This window comes from Bombina bombina, chromosome 4 (assembly GCF_027579735.1).
Source record: "Bombina bombina isolate aBomBom1 chromosome 4, aBomBom1.pri, whole genome shotgun sequence".
Lineage (NCBI taxonomy): Eukaryota > Metazoa > Chordata > Amphibia > Anura > Bombinatoridae > Bombina > Bombina bombina.
This window is the reverse complement of record NC_069502.1, coordinates 1,152,366,229-1,152,389,293: the sequence shown is the minus strand read 5'-3', so window position 1 is coordinate 1,152,389,293 and position 23,065 is coordinate 1,152,366,229. Positions and strand designations below refer to the sequence as shown.

Below are 23,065 nucleotides of genomic sequence, written 5' to 3'. Positions count from 1 at the left end.
CATCAATCCTGGGTAAAACCCAGCCCCTTCCACAGTGTACCCACCTACAAAATGCCTACAAGTCTCCTAACCTCATGGATATGCAAAAAACTTATGTTTTGTACATTATTATTATAACTATTACTACCAGGGGTATATTTTGGCTTAGGAAAACTAGACATGTGCTTAAAGGAACACTGAACCCAATTTTTTTCTTTCATGATTCAGATAGAGCATGCAATTTTAAGCAACTTTCTAATTTACTCCTATTATAAAATTTTCTTTGTTCTCTTGCTATCTTTATTTGAAAAATAAGCCATCTAAGCTTTTTTATTAGTTCAGGACTCTGGACAGCACTTTTTTTTGGTGGATGGATTTATCCACCAATCAGCAAGAACAACCCAGGTTGTTCACCAAAAATGGGTCGGCATTTATACTTACATTCTTGCATTTCAAATAAAGATACCAAGAGAATGAAGAAAATTTGATAATAGGAGTAAATTAGAAAGTTGCTTAAAATTTCATACTCTGAATCACGAAATAATTTTTTTGGGTTCAGTGTCCTTTTAAGGCAGCAGGATGTATGTTGGGCAGCAAGTTCTAAGTTGTAGTTTTATGGCATGATACCTCTCCAAAAGTTTTATTTCTTAATTTTACTGTGAAACAATTAGCACTGGTTGTCTATTAGGGGCACATTACCTCTTAATGCATTCCTGGGCTTTAAGGGACATTAAACACTAAATACAATTTATAAGCATTGCAGCTTTCCTCGCCTCCCCTCTAGTCTTGGGTGCTGCCATCTTGAAATCTATCTTTTACTGCATTCCAGTTCTGACATGTTTGTGTGTCAGATAATCCAGCATGGAGAGAGTGTGTGTATAACAATCACTCATCAGACTCTGGGTCCTAGAGTTTTATTCACTGCCGAATGCGGAAGTAAGAGGCTGCATGAGGTATTCAGCTATATCTTCTTGTGCACGTGAAAGGACTGGCATTTACCTCTACCCTCAAGTATTTTATTCTTCTTTGTGTCTGTGGTGTATTTTTACTTAAAGTCAAATTTAAACTTCAGATGTAATTTTAAACACCTTTAATTCACTTCTGTTATATAATTAGGCTTTGCTCCCTTAGTATCCTTTGTTAAAGAGCACATCTATATAGGCTCATGGGAGCTCAGGAGAGTGCATGTTTCTTTAGTACTCTATGACAACAGGATTAGCAACCTTGTATAACACTGCTACAAATAATGAAAAACACAGCTGACAGAGTATAAAGACACATGCACTCTCCTGAGCTCCAATGAGCCTACCTAGATTAACTCTTCAACAAAAGACACCAAAGGAACAAAGCACATTTAATAATATAAATAAACGTGAAAGTTGTTTAAAATTGCATGCTCTATCTAAATCATAAAAGTTTAATTTTGACTTTACTGTCCCTTTAACAACACTAAACCTCCTGTTAGTCTGCAAATTTACATTACTTCAACTGCCAGGTAGGAGTAAAAGTGGCAGAAGGCGACATTTTGCACAAAACACACGCTAGATAGAATTAAATATTCAAAGCAAAGATTAGCTTAATAATAACATAGCTTTTTTTAAAAAAAAAAAAAAATATTTTATGTATTGAAAAAATAAGTGTAACGTTTTAGTCTCACTGTAGTAATGGACACAGTCATGCTGTGTAATCTAGATTTACCTGGAGTTATATGATGCTGTCTTATCTCATCTCCTTTGCTGAGACCAGTTAAAGGGATACTGAACCCAATTTTTTTATTTTATTTTTTATTTTCCTTCATGATTCAGATCAAATTTTAAGAAACTTTCTATTTTACTCCTATTATTAATTTTTCTTCGTTCTCTTGGTATCTTTACTTGAAAAAGTAGGAATGTAAACATAGGAGCCACACCATTTTTGGTTCAGAACCCTGGATAGCGCTTGCTGATTGGTGGCTATATTTAGTTTTATGTCCCTCTATGGAGCATTTGCAAAATACTGCAGAATTTGCTAGTAAAATTACAATTTTAAGTCCCATACTGCTCCATACTAACCACCGCTGCACCTCCCTAATCCTCCCCTGGTCCACACTCAAGGGCCAATTTATTAATGGCCGAATGTGCCCCAATGTTTCTGTTTCCGCGTGAGCCTTCAGGGTTGCCGGAACAGGAATAAAGAAGCAGTGGTCTTAATACCACTGCTCCTTAACTCGTTTGCCACCTCTGAGGCGGCGGACAGCAATTGCCCGATCATATACGATAGGGTTGATTGACACCCCCTGCTAGTGGCCAATTGGCCGCAAATCTACAGGGTCGGCATTACACAAACAGTTCATCAGAACTGCTTGTACACGGATAAATGCTGACAGCGTATGCTGTTGGCATTTATCGATGTGCGGCGGACATGATCTGCTACAGCGGATCATGTCCGCTCACACATACATAAATCGGCCCCATATTCTGCCACAAATATAGCTACTATTTTGACACTGTACCGTATACTAATATTTACCTCTTCTGCTGCAGAATCTACTTGTTCTTTAACCTCTTTTTTAGCTGTTTCTTTTTCAGATACCTATTGTAAGTGAAAACAAAATATATTAATTTCAGCTCTTAAAATAACAATGTAGTGCAATTATTACATACCTCCCAACATTTGTGGTTGAGTATCCGAGAATCAGGAGATTGATGGGGGCCTGTCACCATTTTGTAGGTGGAGTTGTGTTGGGAGGAGTGTTTAGTGGGCAGGATTGTGGGTGTGTCTGGGTGGTCCATGGGAGGGGCTAAGAGCACAGAGCTCAGAATCAGGGACTGTCCCTCTCAAATAGGGACAGTTGGGAGGTTTAATATTAAATTAAAGTTCACAGACATAGCCAAGGTCATGCAAACTATAAGTAAATGCCAGTTTGTTCTGCGCAAGTTCCAATGCATTTGTTATTTTATCTATAAGAAACTCTCCTGATGCATAATGGATATATAATTGGACACAAGTGCAGCATATAATGTGTCCTAGACCATGCAACATTCTACTTAGTAAGTATTTGATCAGTGCAGGAAATGAATTAATTTTTCCCTAATTGGCCACAGAGGAGATAAGATAAGCATATACAAGAAGTTTAATACAAGATGTGTGCAATCATTTAGTTTATATGTTAATCATTTGCAATGAATCTATTTTGCATATATACGTAAAAATATGTTTCATGTCCCTTTTCAGGGACAGGAAACCCCAAAAGTGTCCTTCATAATTCGGATAGAACATACAATTTTAAATAACTTTCAATTTACTTTTATTATCATATATGCTTCATTCTCTTGTTATCCATTGTTGAAGGAACAACAATGCACTACTGGCAGCTAGCTGAACACATCTAGTTATCCAAATAGACAAAGACCAAAGAGACAAATGTGTGCAGGCACTAATCACTAGCTAGCTCCCACAAGTGTAGGATATGTGAGTATTCATTTCCAACAATGGATACCAAGAGAACAAAGCACATTTTAATATAGAATTGATTTTAAAAGTGTCTTAAAATTGCAAGGTCTATCTGGTTCTTGCAAGTTTAATTTTGACTTTCCTATCCCTTTAAATGATTTTCTTGTCACTTAGTTGTTCTGTGTAAATAATATCTGGCTTTTACCTCTTTTTCACTCTTGTCTTTTTCTTCTGATTTCTAGGATAAATGAAACAAACAAGTTAATTATTGAAGTATAATGAAATCTTATGCGCTAAAACACTGGCGGTTTAATAGAGTAAAGATCACTTAATCCTTGATCTCTAGGTATCTAAAAGGAAAGAGTTATATACACACATTTTATATATATATATATATATATATTGTGTGTATAACTCTTTGCTTTTAGATACTTAGATATCAAGAATTAAGTGATCTTTACTCTATTAAACCATCAGTGTTTTTTTTATATATATATATTAACTTTTTTTATTTTTTTTTCAATCAAAACTAAGGGATCATATCATTGAAGAATATAATCCATTTATTGGAAATTTCCGAATTCCAACATTGGGGACCTGGAGAAAGTCCCATGTGGGGGACGAAACTCTGAAAATTCCAATAAATGGCTATATACTTCAATGATATGATTCCTGAGTTTTGATAAAGAAAATACTGATGAAAAGGAACTCTGGACTATAATTTGGCAAGTGTGCGGTTTTATATGAGAGAATATATTTATATATACACACACACACACATATATGCACACATATATATTTATATATATATATATATATATATATATATACACAGTCACACACACACACATATATATATATACACACACACACACACACACATATATGTGCCACAGTGCACTGCAAAGTGTATCCAGATCAGTCCAAAAGCACAGGCACTCAGTGGTCTTGAGTAAAAAAATCACGTTTATTCAAAGTTAAAAGGACTTAACGTTTCGGCACATTGCTGTGCCTCTGTCAAATGTCAAAAAATACAGCAAAAAAAAAACAAAAACAAACCTAAAACCAATGGTTTTAGGTTTTTTTTGCTGTAATTTTTGACATTTGACAAAGGTACAGCAATGTGCCGAAACGTTATGTCCTTTTAACTTTGATTAAATAAACGTGATTTTTTTACTCAAGACCACTGAGTGCCTGTGCCTTTGGACTGATCTATATATATAAGAAGAGTCAGTGTGGATTTGCACTCACATCTCAAAAGAAACAGCAACTACCAGGGTGTCAGGAAAAATAAATTGTATCCAATATAGTTAGCGCTGTGGAACCTGTTGGCGCTCTACAAATACCTGATAATATAATAATAATAATAATAAAGATCCGCACTCACTGGACTAGTGTCATTTGCGATATTTATTATAGTGACACACACACATATATATACAGTATATATATATATATATATATATATATACAGTATATATATATATATATATTCACAAACACACATATATATATATATATATATATATATACGCACACATATATATACACACATATATATATCCTATAATATAAAAGGCCAAGTGTGTTTGTCCAAAGCTGTCATGCGCAGTAGGGACAAACACACCTGGCCTTACCTGACATGCTGTTTGCGGTGGTGGGGCGAAAGTGGGCATGGCCGGATGGGCGTGGGTGTGGCCGGGCGTGAGCGTGGGCTGACCGGGTATGGTCGGAGGTGTGGTCGGGTGTGGCGGGCGTGGTCGGCCTCGAGAGAGAGGGGAGAGGAATAGAAAGAGAGGGGGAGAGACAAAAAGAGATGGGGAAGAGCAGAAGAGAGGGGAAAGAGCAGAAGAGAGGGGGAGAGAGCGCAAAAGAGAGAGGAAAGTGCAAAATAGAAGGAAGAGAGAGAAAAAGAGAGGGGGAGAGAGAGAGCAAAAGAGAGGGGAAGAGAGAGAGCAAAAGAGAGGGGGAGAGAGAGCAAAAGAAGAGAGGGGGCGAGAGAGGGGGAGAGCAATAGAGAGAGGAAGAGAAAGATCAAAAGAGAGGGATGAGAGAGAGCAAAAGAGAGGTGAAAGAGCAAAAGAGAGGGGGAGAAAGAGCAAAAGAGAGGGAAAAGAGCAAAATAGAGGGAAGAGAGAAAAAGAGAGGGGGAGAGAGAGCAAAGAGAGGGGGGAGAGAGATCAATAGAGAGGGAGAGAGAGCAAAAGAGAGGGATGGAGAGAGAGAGCAAAAGAGAGGGATGGAGAGAGAGAGCAAAAGAGAGGGATGGAGAGAGAGAGCAAAAGAGAGGGGAGAGAGACAGAGCAAAAGAGAGGGGGGATAGAGAGAGAGCAAAAGAGAGGATGGAGAGAAATAGCAAAAGAGAGGGATGGAGAGAGAGAGCAAAAGAGAGGGATGGAGAGAGAGACCAAAAAAAGGGGAGAGAGACAGAGCAAAAGAGAGGGGGTGAGAGAGAGAGCTCAAAAGAGAGGGGGGAGAGAGAGCGCAAAAGAGAGGGGGGAGAGAGAGCACAAAAGAGAGGGGGGGAGAGAGCGCAAAAGAGAGAGGGAGAGAGAGAGCACAAAAGAGAGGGGGAAAGAGAGAGCGCAAAAAAGAGGCAGAGAGAGAGAGCGCAAAAGAGAGGAGGAGAGAGAGCGCGCAAAAGAGGGGGAAGATAGAGAGTGCAAAAGTGAGAGAGAATGCAAAAGAGAGGGGGAGAGAGAGTGTAAAAGAGATGGGGAGAGAGAGCGTAAAAGAGATGGGGAGAGAGAGCGCAAAAGAGAGGGGGAGAAAGAGCAAAAGAAAGGGGGGGGGGGAAGCAAAAGAGAGGGGCGCGAGAGAGAGCAAAAGAGAGGTGGAGCGAGAGAGAGCGCAAAAGAGAGGGGGAGAGAGTGCAAATGAGAGGGAGAGAGAGCACAAAAGAGAGGGAGAGAGAGCACAAAAGAGAGGGGGAGAGAGAGCAAAAGAGAGGGGGAGAGAGAGCAAAAGAGAGGGGGGAGAGAGAGAGCAAAAGGGAGGGGGGAGAGAGAAAGCAAAAGACAGGTGGAGCGAGAGAAAGCCCAAAAGAGAGGGGGGAGAGCCCAAAAGAGAGGGGGAGAAAGCACAAAAGAGAGGGGGAGAGAGAGAGCAAGGAGTGGGACCGCTGTACTGGAAAAAATGGCCCGTATAAATGGGCTTTAGGGCTAGTGTATATATATATATATATACTCCCGCCTCGCAAACATCTTCTATCTTCATCCTTCCGGAGCGGAGCCATCTTCTATCCAGCCGACGCAGAGCCATCCTCCTAACGAAGAATGACGGTTCCTTTAAATTACATCATCCAAGATGGTGTCCCTCGAATCCCGATTGGCTGATAGGATTCTATCAGCCAATCGGAAATAATGTAGGAAAAATCCGATTGACTGATTGAATCAGCCAATCGGATTGAAGTTCAATCCGATTGGCCGATTGGATCAGCCAATCAGCCGATCAGCCAATCGGATTTAGCTTGCATTCTATTGGCTGATCGGAACAGCCAATAGAATGCGATCTCAATCCGACTGACTGATTCAATCAGCCAATTGGATTTTTCCTACCTTAATTCCGATTGGCTGATAGAATCCTATCAGTCAATTGGAATTCGTGGGACGCCATCTTGGATGACGTCATTTAAAGGAACCTTCATTAGTCGTTAGTCCATCGGGCCAGTTGGATGTTCCGCGCAGGAGGTCTGAAGAAGGAGCCGGAAGAAAGAAGATAGAAGATGCCACTTGGAGGAAGACATCGCCCGGATGGAAGACCTCTTCTTTGTCGCTTGGATGAAGACATCGCCCGGATTGGATGAAGACTTTGGCTCGGCTGGGTGAAGATGACTCAAGGTAGGGAGATCTTCAGGGGGTTAGTGATAGATTTTTTTAACCGGGGTTTGGGTGGGTTAGAATAGGGGTATGTGGGTGGTGGGTTGTAATGTTGGGGGGGTATTCTATTTTTTTTACAGGTAAAAGAGCTGATTACTTTGGGCAATGCCCCACAAAAAGTCATTTTAAGGGCTGGTAAAAGAGCTGATTACTTTGTACTTTAGAATAGGGTAGGGAATTTTTTTTATTTTGGGGGGCGTTATTATTTTATTAGGGGGCTTAGATTAGGTGTAATTAGCTTAAATTCTTGTAATTTTTTTATTTTTTGTAATCTAGTGTTTGTTTGTTTTTTGTAATTTAGTTTAGTGTATTTAATTATATTTTAGTTTAGATAATTGTAGTTTATTTAATTTATTGATAGTGTAGGTGTATTTGTAACTTAGGTTAATATTTATTTTACAGGTAAATTGGTAATTTTTTTAACTAGGTAGCTATTAAATAGTTATTAACTATTTAATAGCTATTGTACCTAGTTAAAATAAATACCACGTTACCTGTAAAATAAATATAAACCCTAAAATAGCTACAATGTAATTATTAATTATATTGTAGCTATCTTAGGGTTTATTTTATAGGTAAGTATTTAGTTTTAAATAGGAATAATTTAGTTAATATTATTAATATTGTATAGATTTATTTTATTAATAATTAAGTTAGGGGTGTTAGAGTTAGATAGGGTTAATATAGTTAATATATATAATATAATAACTATATTAACTATATTAACCCTAATATAATTAGGGTTACTATAGTTAATATAGGTGGCGGCGGTGTAGGAGGGTCAGATTAGGGGTTAATATATTTAATATAGGTTGCGGCGGTGTAGGGGGATTAGATTACAGGTAAAAGAGCTGATTACTTTGGAACAATGCCCCGCAAAAGGCCCTTTTAAGGGCTGGTAATAGAGCTGGTTACTTTGGGGCAATGCCCCGCAAAAGGCTTTTTTAAGGGCTGGTAATAGAGCTGGTTATTTTGGGGCAATGCCCCGCAAAAGGCCCTTTTAAGGGCTGGTAATAGAGCTGGTTACTTTGGGACAATGCCCTGCAAAAGGCTCTTTTCAGGGCTATTTGTAATTTAGTTTAGGGTAGATACATTTTAGGGGGTAATACATTTATTATAGGTGGCGGTGGTGTAGGGGGATTAGATTAGGGGGTAATATAGTTAAAATAGGTGGCAGCGGGGTAGGGGGCTCACATTAGGGGGTAATAATTTTAATATAGATGGCGGCGGTGTAGGGGGATCACATTAGGGGGTTAGACATTTAATGTAGGTGGCGGCGGGGTCCGGGAGTGGCGGTTTAGGGGTTAAACACTTTATTAGGGATAGACATTGCGCATGCGTTAGGTGTTAGGTTTTATTTTGCAGGTAGTTTAGGGAGCTCCAATACTTAGCGTAAGGCTTACTACACCTGCATTTTGTGGCGAGGTGAAAATGGAGTAAGATTTCTCCATTTTCGCCACGTAAGTCCGTACGCTGTATAATGGATACCAAACTGCGCTGGTTTGGTATACCTGTCTATGGGCCAAAAAACTACGGCCGAAGGCAGAAATATACGAGCGTAACTTCTAGGTTACGTCGTATATAGGATACCAAACCAGCGCAAAATTTGGCGTCGCCAGCTTTTGCAGGCGACGCTGCATATCGGATCGGGCCCTAGGTATCTTAAAGGAAACAGTTAAAGTGATTGTAAACTTTCCCTTTATAAAAACAGATCTGGAATGTTAGTGATATTTTAGATGGAGTTAAAGGGACATTCCAGCCAAAATTGGAATACACATAGATGCATTTCAGTTTTGAATTAAAACATTTTTGTAATATACAGGTATTAGCAAAAATGTTTCTTTTAAAAGCTTTAGCTGGTTTAAAAGTGTATGTAAGTATGCACCATGCACCAGCATTTTTAAACACAGCACTTTTTAGAGAGCCTAAGGTGCTTGTGTCATATCCTAATGACTCAATTTGTTCATTGCTGACACAATTGAAGCCTCACTGGCACTCTGAGCAGCTGCGGTATTAAAAATACTGACGCACTGAGAATATCTAGCTATGCTTCACATGCACGTGCAGAGAAAAATGCTAAAACTAAAACAATGATAACTTTTACTAGAAGCATTGCCAGTACATGTATATGCAAATATGTTCCTATTCAAAGATGTAATGCACATTCAATATGCACGTTTACATTTTGACCGGAATGTCCCTTTAAATTTATCAGATGTAATGAAGATTAGGGATGGGCAAATGTTTTGCAACATTTGAAAAATGAAACAAATTTTAACACATTCATTCATTTGTTTCAAATTATCAATGTTTGTACAACATTCTAAGATTCGTTTAATGTAATAGTATTTTAAATTCCTTCTTTAAAGTGAAGGTAAACTTGAGCATAGTCGCTCAAGTCATAGGAAAGAATTAAAAAATGAATGAGACTTTCATTAATGCAATGTGTAGGATATACTTATCTTCTGATATTTTCAGCTTGTAATGCCAGAACGTTTACAATCACTTTAAATGTAATAGTCGATTCAAATTTTTCTTATTCAATTTGAATTATGCAATATATTCGAATTTGAAAAATTAGAATCTATATATTTGAAATAATATTTCTAATGTTCTCTTTAAATGAAATATTTGTATCTATTAGGTATCAATTTACTAAATTCCCTACCAGATGAACTATTGAACTTCTGATTAGTATTTGTTAAATCGAATGATCCATTTGAAATTTCGAATGTGGATGACCGATTTAATTAGGAACATTCAAAAATGAATGTAACTGGAAATAATATTTGATTAGCGGTTTCCATTTTGGTAGATTATACCTAAAGACAAGCCTTTAATAAACAGAAATTCTTCCGCTGGTAAGTGCCAAAGACAAGCTTTTTGAAGTTTCATCTACAAGTCTTTGAGGATTCATCCTGCGTGCTATATTGCACTAAAGGGTGGATGCTATCTATACTTCTACACTTGTGAAAGCGGATCAGCTGTAATTTAAAAAAACAAGTGTCTACCAATACGATTGGAGTACTGTGATGTCACACGCACATGTGACCGAAACAGCAGAGGAAAAGAAACACAGAGGCCGTGATACTGTGAAAAGTTTGTATCATCCCCGTTCCTTTAGGTCCAAAAGCCAGGTACTGTGCATGTACGTGTATACGTTGTAGGATATGTATCCTTAACTTGAACTATAACTGCTGTGGAAATCTTGCGGTTATATCTGAGACATTGTTGCGATTTTTTACGTAAAATCCGTCAGCTTTTTTCTACATAATTCTCCATCTGCAGGTGGATAACGTTAATCTTTTTTGAGACTTAAGTAGTGGCAATAATCCCAATTTTAAGTTTTAATTGTACATTATTGGAGATGTCCGATTTTAGTATTTTGAATTTTTTATTATTAATATATTGTCATTTTATATATACTTTGCTGCTATTAGTTTCTTATTATAATACTTAGAATCTGAGATTTCTGTGTATTACCTACCTCTTTCACCCTATGTGTATAGTTCTTTATATCCTTAGCCCTCTGAGCGCTCCTACGTATATTTATTTGTTATACATTCCATAGCACTAGGTACATGAGTAGGGTACACACTGAAAGTGATTTATGGTAAATAATGCAGATAAACAGTATAAAATAGCCTAAACAAAACAAGAGATTATCTAAAGGTCTCTGGGCTTACAAGATTCGGTAAGAAATCACGCTATTAATACGAAGCCTCTGTTAGAATTATCTAAAGGCAGTTTTTACCTTTAAAATAGTGTGTCACAAAATTAAACTTTCATGGTTCGGATAGAACATGCGATTTTAAACTACTTTCTAATGTACTTCTAGATAAAAAAAAAATTTTTAATTTTTATTTTTATTGAGGGAAACAAAAACAAGCATACACTTTTGCTCGTATAACAAAAAGTTCACAGAAAACAAGATAATTTACTGGTTACAACTTGCAAAATACAGTGCTAGAGGAGCAAACCCATACTTCCCTCACTTTTTTACCGCTCTCGCCAGCTAACACAACAGTGGCCACTTTTGGCCCTTGATCAAACCTTTTACGCTAGGGGTTTTAGGTAAAGATAGGTCACTTGTGGGCCTATATTATACGCTCGCCCTCCTATGACACAAGGACCACGGGTGGGTCCAAGAATAAAATAAAAGCCGAAGGGGAAGGGGAGGGCATATGAATGCAAACATTTCTAATTCTCTATGGTAGGGCTCAGAGATCAAACCGTAGTTCTCAGAACAGGGCAGAGACTGCTTAACTCTGCCAAATATACAGAGGATGGTAAAGGGAGAAGGAACATAAAATAATATGGAGGGAGAGCTGTGCCTCTCTCTACCTGCATTAGACAGGGCCTATATCACTACAAGAGTGTACATATCTATATCCTGCTAGGTTATGTACATTAATATACAGGGACATGCTGTTTAACATAGATCCAATGAATGACCCATGAATAAACCCCCCCTCATGTAACTCACAGGAAAATGATCAATCATACAGTGGGGAGGTTTAGGGTACATTAGCAAGGGGACCATGGTAAGTAATACAAAATATCAGTAGTTTGCATCGTAAACGATCATTCATACCTAACATATATAAGAAACGTCATCAAACAGGAAAGTCATCATAAATTAGGGTGAGAAATGAGGAGTAACGTTTTGTGCCCAACTATTCATGAGTTTGAAGAGAAGTAAAGGTGCACAAATAAATTAGCTGATGCAAACTACACCAAAGTGGTCAAACCTATATTGCAGTACATCTTATAGGCCCTGTTGAGACTCACAGACTTAACCCACTCCCGCTTTCTCCATGTGTGTGGTACATGCGGCACTCAAACCACGTCTGGTGATTAAAGCCCTTTTACAGCTTTGTGTACAAAATAGATCAATGAGGTTTATAAGTTTTCATCCTTAGTGCATACAAAAAACACCATCAGACCTAAGAATCGTCATATATAGAATGTAAACTTGATAGTCCACAAAATAGAAGGGAGGAACAAAGTGTGGCATGAGTACTGGTTATTCATATATTATATCTAGTTACAAACGAGTGAGGGAGAACGGAGATACACAGTGCAGTAAACAGTTCTCTTGAGTCTCCGGTATTCCCCTCGATATGACCAGCTTATGGTCCTGTGTTGATCTGCTTGCTGGACGTACCCAGTCGCAGCTGAAGCTCCTGCTAGCTTGGGCGGTATGGAGTTCTCCTTGTTGCGTTCTAGACCACTGCGCACTTTGGTGTTATTGAGCGGTTGCTCCGCTGCGTCCGCAATATAGAACAAAACGTTCTCTGCAGTGTGGAAAATCGTTTCTTCAGAGCTACAGCTCCCAGTGTGTGCTCCTTCCAATAAGTTATGGCGCCGAACAATAGACTCTATGCGCTTCTCCAATCTGCCGTAATGTTCGCTTAAAAGTTTCTCCAAAGCACCCCATGTCAGTTCAGCTAGACATGCCATAATTGTTGGTCGGGCCAGGTTAAAGATCCGTAGTAGAGCGCTATATATGTATATGCGACAATCCTCCCTTTAACTCTGTAAGTGGCCACTTAACCCAGATGGCCGGGGGGGGGGGGGGAGTGTCACGCTAATGTGAGTAGGCCGCAGCCGCCTGGATTCAAATAATGGAGTATATAATAGGACTTAAAGCAGTTTTTTTCAGCTCTCCCTGTGCTCAGGTAGTTCTCAACAAAAATTGATCACATATATTATATCCTCAGACAATAATTTTTGGTAAATTCTTGAGGATTCCTGACAAGCTGTAAATAGTGCGTCCCATCATGGCTCCTGCTTGGACATGCCCGCCCCCCACTTCTAGATAATTTATTATCTAATTTGCTTTGTTCACTTGGTAGACTCAGGAGCAGTAAAGCACTATTGGGTGATAGCTGTTGATTGGTGGCTAATACCACTGAGCAGAAAATAGGCGTCAGTAAAATTTGTTTCTTTTTCACTCATGTTATTTTGTAAATATTAGTAAAATGTGCAAATCCAGATCTTAGTGTGTAGCGCTTTAACACGAAGAAATCCGGCTCTGAAATGAGTCGAAGGCCGTGAGCGGCCGCCTTCTTCTTCCGCATTCCACATCTAACAAAGCTGCCTAATGCACAGGCCTATTAGATATAATTAGAACCTAATTTTATTTTGCAGTGTTATCTTTAGCATAAAAGTGAGTAAAATGTAATTTGGCTCCCGTTCTATCCCAAGATTAGTGACCGTCATTAATACAAAAATATTTGGGCACCCATGCTGAAGTAATAAAAATAAATCACTGTGTAATGTAACATATTGTTTCTCAACCGCGGTCCTCAAGTACCCCCAACAGGCCAGGTTTTCATGATAGCTGAACCAGTCCACAGGTAACATAATCAGATGATGTGTTAGAGCAGGTTAGTAACCATGGTTACTGATCAGCTGATTACTTCACCTGTGCATGACTATAATGAAAACCTGGACTGTTATGGGCATTTGAGGACCGCGGTTGAGAAACACTGATGTAGCAGGTCAGTGCTCCAAATCCTGCATGGTTCACTCCCATATTTTTGAGGAGGAAAAACAACATTTTCAGTTCAACTCACGGTTGTTTATTATGCACAACTAAAGATTTTGGACTAGATTGCAAGTTGAGCACAATCGTTTGTGTCATAGGGGTAAGGGGTATATTACAAGTGTTTGCGCTCATCTGGCTTACCGCTCGTATTACAAGTTGAAAGTAAACCTGGGGCGCGATCCGATATGCAGCATAGTTTGTGGCGCAAGCGAGGGAACCCCTGCCGCCCGCAGTTTCAGCTCGCAACTCAAGCTATCCTATATACGGCGCTGTCAGAGGCTAAAGTGCCGTAAGTCGGATAAACCAGCGATGTCCAGAAATCTGCGTAAGTACAAATTTCTGGAGTCGCCAGTGACTTACGGCACTTTAGAAACTGCCGGCGCCTACAAAACCTGACTAAGTTATAAAATCTCCCGTACTGTCTAACACGCCTCCCAAACATAGCCCGACACGTCTAACCCTCTATCCGCTATCCCCCCTCACTATCCTAACAATAAAAAATGTATTAACCCCTAAACCGCCGCTCCCGGACCCCGCTGCCACCTAATAAAGTTATAAACCCCTAAACCGCCGCTCCCGGACCCCGCCGCCAGCTATATTAAATCTATAACCCCCTAATGTGAGCCCCTACCCCGCCGCCATCTACCTTACCTACCCCCTAAAGTGAGCCCCTTACACCGCCGCCATCTATTTTAAAATTATTAACCCCTAATTTAATCCCCCTATCCCGCCGCCACCTATATTAAATTATTTAACCCCTAATCTAATCCCCCTACCCCGCCGCCACCTATATTAAATTATTTAACCCCTAATCTAATCCCCCTACACCGCCGCCAGCTATATTAAATTATTTAACCCCTAATCTAATCCCCCTACACCGCCGCCACCTATATTAAATTATTTAACCCCTAATCTAATCCCCCTACACCGCCGCCAGCTATATTAAATTAATTAACCCCTAATCTAATCCCCCTACCCCGCCGCCAGCTATATTAAATTATTTAACCCCCTGCTCTTTTGCATCTAATCTAATCTAAATCCCCCTACACCGCCGCCACCTATAATAAATGAATTAACCCCTAATCTAATCCCCCTACACCGCCGCCACCTATATTAAACACATTAACCCCTAATCTAATCCCCTACACCGCCGCCAGCTATATTAACTATATTAACCCTAATTATATTAGGGTTAATATAGTTAATATAGTTATTATATTATATATATTAACTATATTAACCCTAATTATATTAGGATTAATATAGTTAATATAGTTATTATATTATATATATATATTAAGTATAATAACCCTATCTAACTCTAACATCCCTAACTAAACTCTTATTAAAATAAATCTAATATTAATATTATTAATTAAAATATTCGTATTTAAATCTAAATACTTACCTATAAAATAAACCCTAAGGCCTAGATTTAGAGTTTGGCGGTAGCTGTGAAAACCAGCGTTAGAGGCTCCTAACGCTGGTTTTAGGCTACCGCCGGTATTTGGAGTCAGTCAAAAAAGGGTCTAACGCTCACTTTTCAGACGCGACTTTTCCATACCGCAGATCCCCTTACGTAAATTGCGTATCCTATCTTTTCAATGGGATCTTTCTAACTCCGGTATTTAGAGTCGTTTCTGAAGTGAGCGTTAGAATTCTAACGACAAAACTCCAGCCGCAGAAAAAAGTCAGTAGTTAAGAGCTTTCTGGGCTAACGCCGGTTTATAAAGCTCTTAACTACTGTGCTCTAAAGTACACTAACACCCATAAACTACCTATGTACCCCTAAACCGAGGTCCCCCCACATCGCCGACACTCGAATAATTTTTTGTAACCCCTAATCTGCCGACCGCCACCTACGTTATACTTATGTACCCCTAATCTGCTGCCCCTAACACCGCCGACCCCTGTATTATATTTATTAAACCCTAACCTGCCCCCCACAACGTCGCAGCCAGCTACCTACACTTATTAACCCCTAATCTGCCGTCCGCACGCCGCCGCCAGCTACATTATAGCTATGTACCCCTAATCTACTGCCCCTAACACCGCCGACCCCTATATTATATTTATTAACCCCTAACCTGCCCCCCACAACGTCGCCGCCAGCTACCTACAATAATTAACCCCTAATCTGCCGACCGCAAAGAGCCGCCACCTACATTATAGCTATGTACCCCTAATCTGCTGCCCCTAACACCGCCGACCCCTATATTATATTTATTAACCCCTAATCTGCCCTCCCTAACATCGCCGACACCTAACTTCAATTATTAACCCCTAATCTGCCGACCGAATCACGCCGCTATTCTAATAAATGTATTAACCCCTAAAGCTAAGTCTAACCCTAACACTAACACCCCCCTAACTTAAATATAATTTTAATCTAACGAGATTAATTAACTCTTATTAAATAAATTATTCCTATTTAAAGCTAAATACTTACCTGTAAAATAAATCCTAATATAGCTACAATATAAATTATAATTATATTATAGCTATTTTAGGATTAATATTTATTTTACAGGTAACTTTGTATTTATTTTAACCAGGTACAATAGCTATTAAATAGTTAAGAACTATTTAATAGCTAAAATAGTTAAAATAATTACAAAATTACCTGTAAAATAAATCCTAACCTAAGTTACAATTAAACCTAACACTACACTATCAATAAATTAATTAAATACAATACTTACAAATAAAGTGCAAAAAATAAAAAAGAACTAAGTTACAAAAAATAAAAAAATATTTACAAACATAAGAAAAATATTACAACAATTTTAAACTAATTACACCTACTCTAAGCCCCCTAATAAAATAACAAAGCCCCCAAAATAAAAAAATGCCCTACCCTATTCTAAATTACTAAAGTTCAAAGCTCTTTTACCTTACCAGCCCTGAACAGGGCCCTTTGCGGGGCATGCCCCAAGAAATTCAGCTCTTTTGCCTGTAAAAAAATACATACAATACCCCCCCCAACATTACAACCCACCACCCACATACCCCTAATCTAACCCAAACCCCCCTTAAATAAACCTAACACTAAGCCCCTGAAGATCTTCCTACCTTACCTTCACCATACCAGGTATCACCGATCCGTCCTGGCTCCGATATCTTCATCTAAGCCCAAGCGGGGGCTAGACATCCATCATCCGACGGCTGAAGAAGTCCAGAAGAGGCTCCAAAGTCTTCATCCTATCCGGGAAGAAGAGTAGATCCGGACCAGCAACCATCTTCTTCCAAGCGGCATCTTCTATCTTCATCCGATGAGGACCGGCTCCATCTTGAAGACCTCCACCGCGGACCCATCTTCTTCCGACGACGACTTCCCGACGAATGACGGTTCCTTTAAGGGACGTCATCAAAGATGGCGTCCCTCGAATTCCGATTGGCTGATAGGATTCTATCAGCCAATCGGAATTAAGGTAGGAAAATTCTGATTGGCTGATGGAATCAGCCAATCAGAATCAAGTTCAATCTGATTGGCTGATTCAATCAGATTGAGCTCGCATTCTATTGGCTGTTCCGATCAGCCAATAGAATGCAAGCTCAATCTGATTGGCTGATCGGATCAGCCAATCGGATTGAACTTGATTCTGATTGGCTGATTCCATCAGCCAATCAGAATTTTCCTACCTTAATTCCGATTGGCTGATAGAATCCTATCAGCCAATCGGAATTCGAGGGACGCCATCTTGGATGACGTCCCTTAAAGGAACCGTCATTCGTCGGGAAGTCGTCGTCGGAAGAAGATGGGTCCGCGGTGGAGGTCTTCAAGATGGAGCCGGTCCTCATCCGATGAAGATAGAAGATGCCGCTTGGAAGAAGATGGTTGCTGGTCTGGATCTACTCTTCTTCCTGGATAGAATGAAGACTTTGGAGCCTCTTCTGGACTTCTTCAGCCGTCGGATGATGGATGTCTAGCCTCCGCTTGGGCTTAGATGAAGATATCAGAGCCAGGACGGATCGGTGATACCTGGTATGGTGAAGATAAGGTAGGAAGATCTTCAGGGGCTTAGTGTTAGGTTTATTTAAGGGGGGTTTGGGTTAGATTAGGGGTATGTGGGTGGTGGGTTGTAATGTTGGGGGGGGGTATTGTATGTGTTTTTTTACAGGAAAAAGAGCTGAATTTCTTGGGGCATGCCCCGCAAAGGGCCCTGTTCAGGGCTGGTAAGGTAAAAGAGCTTTGAACTTTAGTAATTTAGAATAGGGTAGGGCATTTTTTATTGTATATATAGGTATTGTATTTAATTAATTTATTGATAGTGTAGTGTTAGGTTTAATTGTAGGTAATTGTAGGTATTTTATTTAATTAATTTATTGATAGTGTAGTGTTAGGTTTAATTGTAACTTAGGTTAGGATTTATTTTACAGGTAATTTTGTAATTATTTTAACTATTTTAGCTATTAAATAGTTCTTAACTATTTAATAGCTATTGTACCTGGTTAAAATAAATACAAAGTTACCTGTAAAATAAATATTAATCCTAAAATAACTATAATATAATTATAATTTATATTGTAGCTATATTAGGATTTATTTTACAGGTAAGTATTTAGCTTTAAATAGGAATAATTTATTTAATAAGAGTTAATTAATTTCGTTAGATTAAAATTATATTTAAATTAGGGGGGTGTTAGTGTTAGGGTTAGACTTAGCTTTAGGGGTTAATAAATTTATTAGAATAGCGGTGAGCTCCAGTCGGCAGATTAGGGGTTAATGTTTGAAGTTAGGTGTCGGCGATGTTAGGGAGGGCAGATTAGGGGTTAATACTATTTATTATAGGGTTAGTGAGGCGGATTAGGGGTTAATAAGTGTAGGCAGGTGGAGGCAACGTTGTGGGGGCAGATTAGGGGTTAATAAATATAATATAGGGGTCGGCGGTGTTAGGGGCAGCAGATTAGGGGTACATAGGGATAATGTAAGTAGCGGCGGTTTACGGAGCGGCAGATTAGGGGTTAAAAATAATATGCAGGGGTCAGCGATAGCGGGGGCGGCAGAATAGGGGTTAATAAGTGTAAGGTTAGGGGTGTTTAGACTCGGGGTACATGTTAGGGTGTTAGGTGCAGACGTAGGAAGTGTTTCCCCATAGACAACAATGGGGCTGCGTTAGGAGCTGAACGCGGCTTTTTTGCAGGTGTTAAGGTTTTTTTTTCAGCTCAAACAGCCCCATTGTTTCCTATGGGGGAATCGTGCACGAGCACGTTTTTGAGGCTGGCCGCGTTCGTAAGCAACTCTGGTATCGAGAGTTGAAGTTGCGTTAAATATGCTCTACGCTCCTTTTTTGGAGCCTAACGCAGCCATTCTGTGGACTCTCAATACCAGAGTTATTTTAAAGGTGCGGCCAGAAAAAAGCCAGCGTTAGCTACGCGGGTCGTTACCGACAAAACTCTAAATCTAGCCGCTAGATAGCTACAATATAATTAATAATTACATTGTAGCTATTTTAGGGTTTATATTTATTTTACAGGTAACTTGGTATTTATTTTAACTAGGTACAATAGCTATTAAATAGTTAATAACTATTTAATAGCTACCTAGTTAAAATAATTACAAATTTACCTGTAAAATAAATCCTAACCTAAGTTACAAATACACCTACACTATCAATAAATTAAATAAACTACAAATATCTAACTAAAATACAATTAAATAAACTAAACTAAATTACAAAAAACAAACAAACACTAAATTACAAAAAAAAAAAAAAGATTACAAGATTTTTAAGCTAATTACACCTATTCTAAGCCCCCTAATAAAATAATAAAGCCCCCCAAAATAAAAAAAAATTCCCTGCCCTATTCTAAATTTAAAAAAGTTAGCTCTTTTACCTTACCAGCCCTTAAAAGGGCCTTTTGCGGGGCATGCCCCAAAGAAAACTGCTTTCTTCAAGCAAAGTGGCATCTTCAATCTTCTTTCTTCGCTCCTCCGCCGCGGAGCATCCATCCGGCACGACGACTTCCCGATGAATGAGGTTCCTTTAAATGACGTCATCCAAGATGGCATCCGTCGAATTCCGATTGGCTGATAGGATTCTATCAGCCAATCGGAATTAAGGTAGAAAAATCTGATTGGTTGATTAAATCAGCCAATCAGATTCAAGTTCAATCCGATTGGCTGATTGTTTTTTTTTTCAGGCAAAAGAGCAGTTTTCTTTGGGGCATGCCCCGCAAAAGGCCCTTTTAAGGGCTGGTAAGGTAAAAGAGCTAACTTTTTAAATTTAGAATAGGGCAGGGAATTTATTTTATTTTGGGGGGCTTTATTATTTTATTAGGGGGCTTAGAATAGGTTTAATTAGCTTAAAAATCTTGTAATCTTTTTTTTATTTTTTGTAATTTAGTGTGTTTTTTTTTTTGTAATTTAGTTTAGTTTATTTAATTGTATTTTAGTTAGATATTTGTAGTTTATTTAATTTATTGATAGTGTAGGTGTATTTGTAACTTAGGTTAGGATTTATTTTACAGGTAAATTTGTAATTATTTTAACTAGGTTGCTATTAGCTTAACTATTTAATAGCTATTGTACCTAGTTAAAATAAATACCAAGTTACCTGTAAAATAAATATAAACCCTAAAATAGCTACAATGTAATTATTAATTACATTGTAGCTATCTTATGGTTTATTTTATAGGTAAGTATTTAGATTTAAATAGGAATATTTTAATTAATAATATTAATATTAGATTTATTTTAATTAGAGTTTAGTTAGGGATGTTAGAGTTAGATAGGGTTATTATACTTAATATATATATAATATAATATAATAACTATATTAACTATATTAACCCTAATATAATTAGGGTTAATATAGTTAATATATATCATATAATAACTATATTAACTATATTAACCCTAATATAATTAGGGTTAATATAGTTAATATAGCTGGCGGCGGTGTAAGAGGATTAGATTAGGGGTTAATGTGTTTAATATAGGTGGCGGCTGTGTAGGGGGATTAGATTAGGGGTTAATACATTTATTATAGGTGGCGGCGGTGTAGGGGGATTAGATTAGGGGTTAATACATTTATTATAGGTGGCGGCGGTGTAGGGGGATTAGATAAGGGGGTAATACATTTATTATAGGTGGCGGCGGTGTAGGGGGATTTAGATTAGATGCAAAAGAGCAGTTTACTTTGTGACAAAGCCCCACCAAAAGCGCTTTTAAGGGCTGGTAAAAGAGCTGAATTCTTTGGGGCATGCCCCGCAAAAAGCCCTTTTAAGGGCTGGCAATAGAGCAGTTTACTTTGGGGTAATGTCACGCAAAAAGCCCTTTTCAGGGCTATTTGTAGGGTTAGACTTAGGTTTAGTGGTAGGGACAGTTTAGTCATTTAGGGGTTAAATAATTTAATATAGGTGGCGGCGGGGTAGGGGGATTAGATTAGGGGTTAATTAATTTAATATAGCTGGCGGCGGTGTAGGGGGATTAGATTAGGGGTTAAATAATTTAATATAGGTGGAGGCGGGGTAGGGGGATTAGATTGGGGTTAATTAATTTAATATAGCTGGCGGTGGTGTAGGGGGATTAAATTAGGGGTTAATAATTTTAAAATAGATGGCGGCTTTGTAAGGGGCTCACTTTAGGGGGTAGTTTAATGTAGTTGGCGGCGGGGTAGGAGCTCACATTAGGGGGTTATACTTTTATTGTAGGTGGCGGTGGGGTCCGGGAGCGGCGGTTTAGGGGTCAATAACTTTATTAGGGATTGCGGCGGGGGATCACGGTTGACAGGTAGACAGACATTGCGCATGCGTTAGGTGTTAGGTTTATTTTGTAGCTAGTTTAGGGAGTTACGGGGCTCCAATAGACAGCGTAAGGCTTACTACGACTGCTTTTTGTGGCGAGGTGAAAATGGAGTAAGATTTCTCCATTTTCACCACGTAAGTCCTTACGCTGTATATTGGATACCAAACTGCGCTGGTTTGGTATACCTGCCTATGGCCCAAAAAACTACGGGCGACGGCAGAAATATACGGGTGTAACTTCTAGGTTACGCCGTATATAGGATACCAAACCAGCGCAAAATTCAGCGTCGCTGGCATTTGCGGGCGACGCTGCATATCGGATCGGGCCCATGATCGCTTGAGCACAATCGTGATTTACACTAGAATGATTTCAGAGCAGTGGTTATCTGGCGAAAAGTTGCACAAAACACTTCTAAAATATATTACAAAGTGCAGTTACACTACAATAATAACACTGTTTAATAAAAATTATTCTTAAAAAATATTGCACAAATGTCTATATATGTTTAAATATGTATTTACAGACATACAGGGAGTGCAGAATTATTAGGCAAGTTGTATTTTTGAGGATTAATTTTATTATTGAACAACAACCATGTTCTCAATGAACCCAAAAAACTCATTAATATCAAAGCTGAATAGTTTTGGAAGTAGTTTTTAGTTTGTTTTTAGTTATAGCTATTTTAGGGGAATATCTGTGTGTGCAGGTGACTATTACTGTGCATAATTATTAGGCAACTTAACAAAAAACAAATATATACCTATTTCAATTATTTATTTTTACCAGTGAAACCAATATAACATCTCAACATTCACAAATATACATTTCTGACATTCAAAAACAAAACAAAAACAAATCAGTGACCAATATAGCCACCTTTCTTTGCAAGGACACTCAAAAGCCTGCCATCCATGGATTCTGTCAGTGTTTTGATCTGTTCACCATCAACATTGCGTGCAGCAGCAACCACAGCCTCCCAGACACTGTTCAGAGAGGTGTACTGTTTTCCCTCCTTGTAAATCTCACATTTGATGATGGACCACAGGTTCTCAATGGGGTTCAGATCAGGTGAACAAGGAGGCCATGTCATTAGATTTTCTTCTTTTATACCCTTTCTTGCCAGCCGCGCTGTGAAGTACTTGGACGCGTGTGATAGAGCATTGTCCTGCATGAAAATCATGTTTTTCTTGAAGGATGCAGACTTCTTCCTGTACCACTGCTTGAAGAAGGTGTCTTCCAGAAACTGGCAGTAGGACTGGGAGTTGAGCTTGACTCCATCCTCAACCCGAAAAGGCCCCACAAGCTCATCTTTGATGATACCAGCCCAAACCAGTACTCCACCTCCACCTTGCTGGCGTCTGAGTCGGACTGGAGCTCTCTGCCCTTTACCAATCCAGCCACGGGCCCATCCATCTGGCCCCTCAAGACTCACTCTCATTTCATCAGTCCATAAAACCTTAGAAAAATTAGTCT

General features: G+C 38.8%; 1 protein-coding gene across 43 annotated transcripts in view; it reads right to left on the bottom strand.

Annotated features, from left to right (window-relative positions):
* LOC128658091 (calpain-8-like) overlaps positions 1-23,065 on the bottom strand; it is a 268,397-nt gene that overhangs the window by 98,596 nt on the left and 146,736 nt on the right. For 38 of the 43 annotated variants that reach the window (XM_053712555.1, XM_053712553.1, XM_053712567.1 and 35 more), the window contains 2 exons: positions 3,617-3,649; positions 2,488-2,550 (listed from right to left, as the gene is read on the bottom strand). The exons of 2 other annotated variants lie outside the window; for them this stretch is intronic. In XM_053712555.1, the coding sequence (XP_053568530.1) occupies positions 2,488-2,550; positions 3,617-3,649 (96 nt within the window). The remainder of the gene's footprint in view (positions 1-2,487; positions 2,551-3,616; positions 3,650-23,065) is intronic. 3 more of the 43 variants (XM_053712546.1, XM_053712568.1, XM_053712545.1) reach the window with 2 other exon arrangements.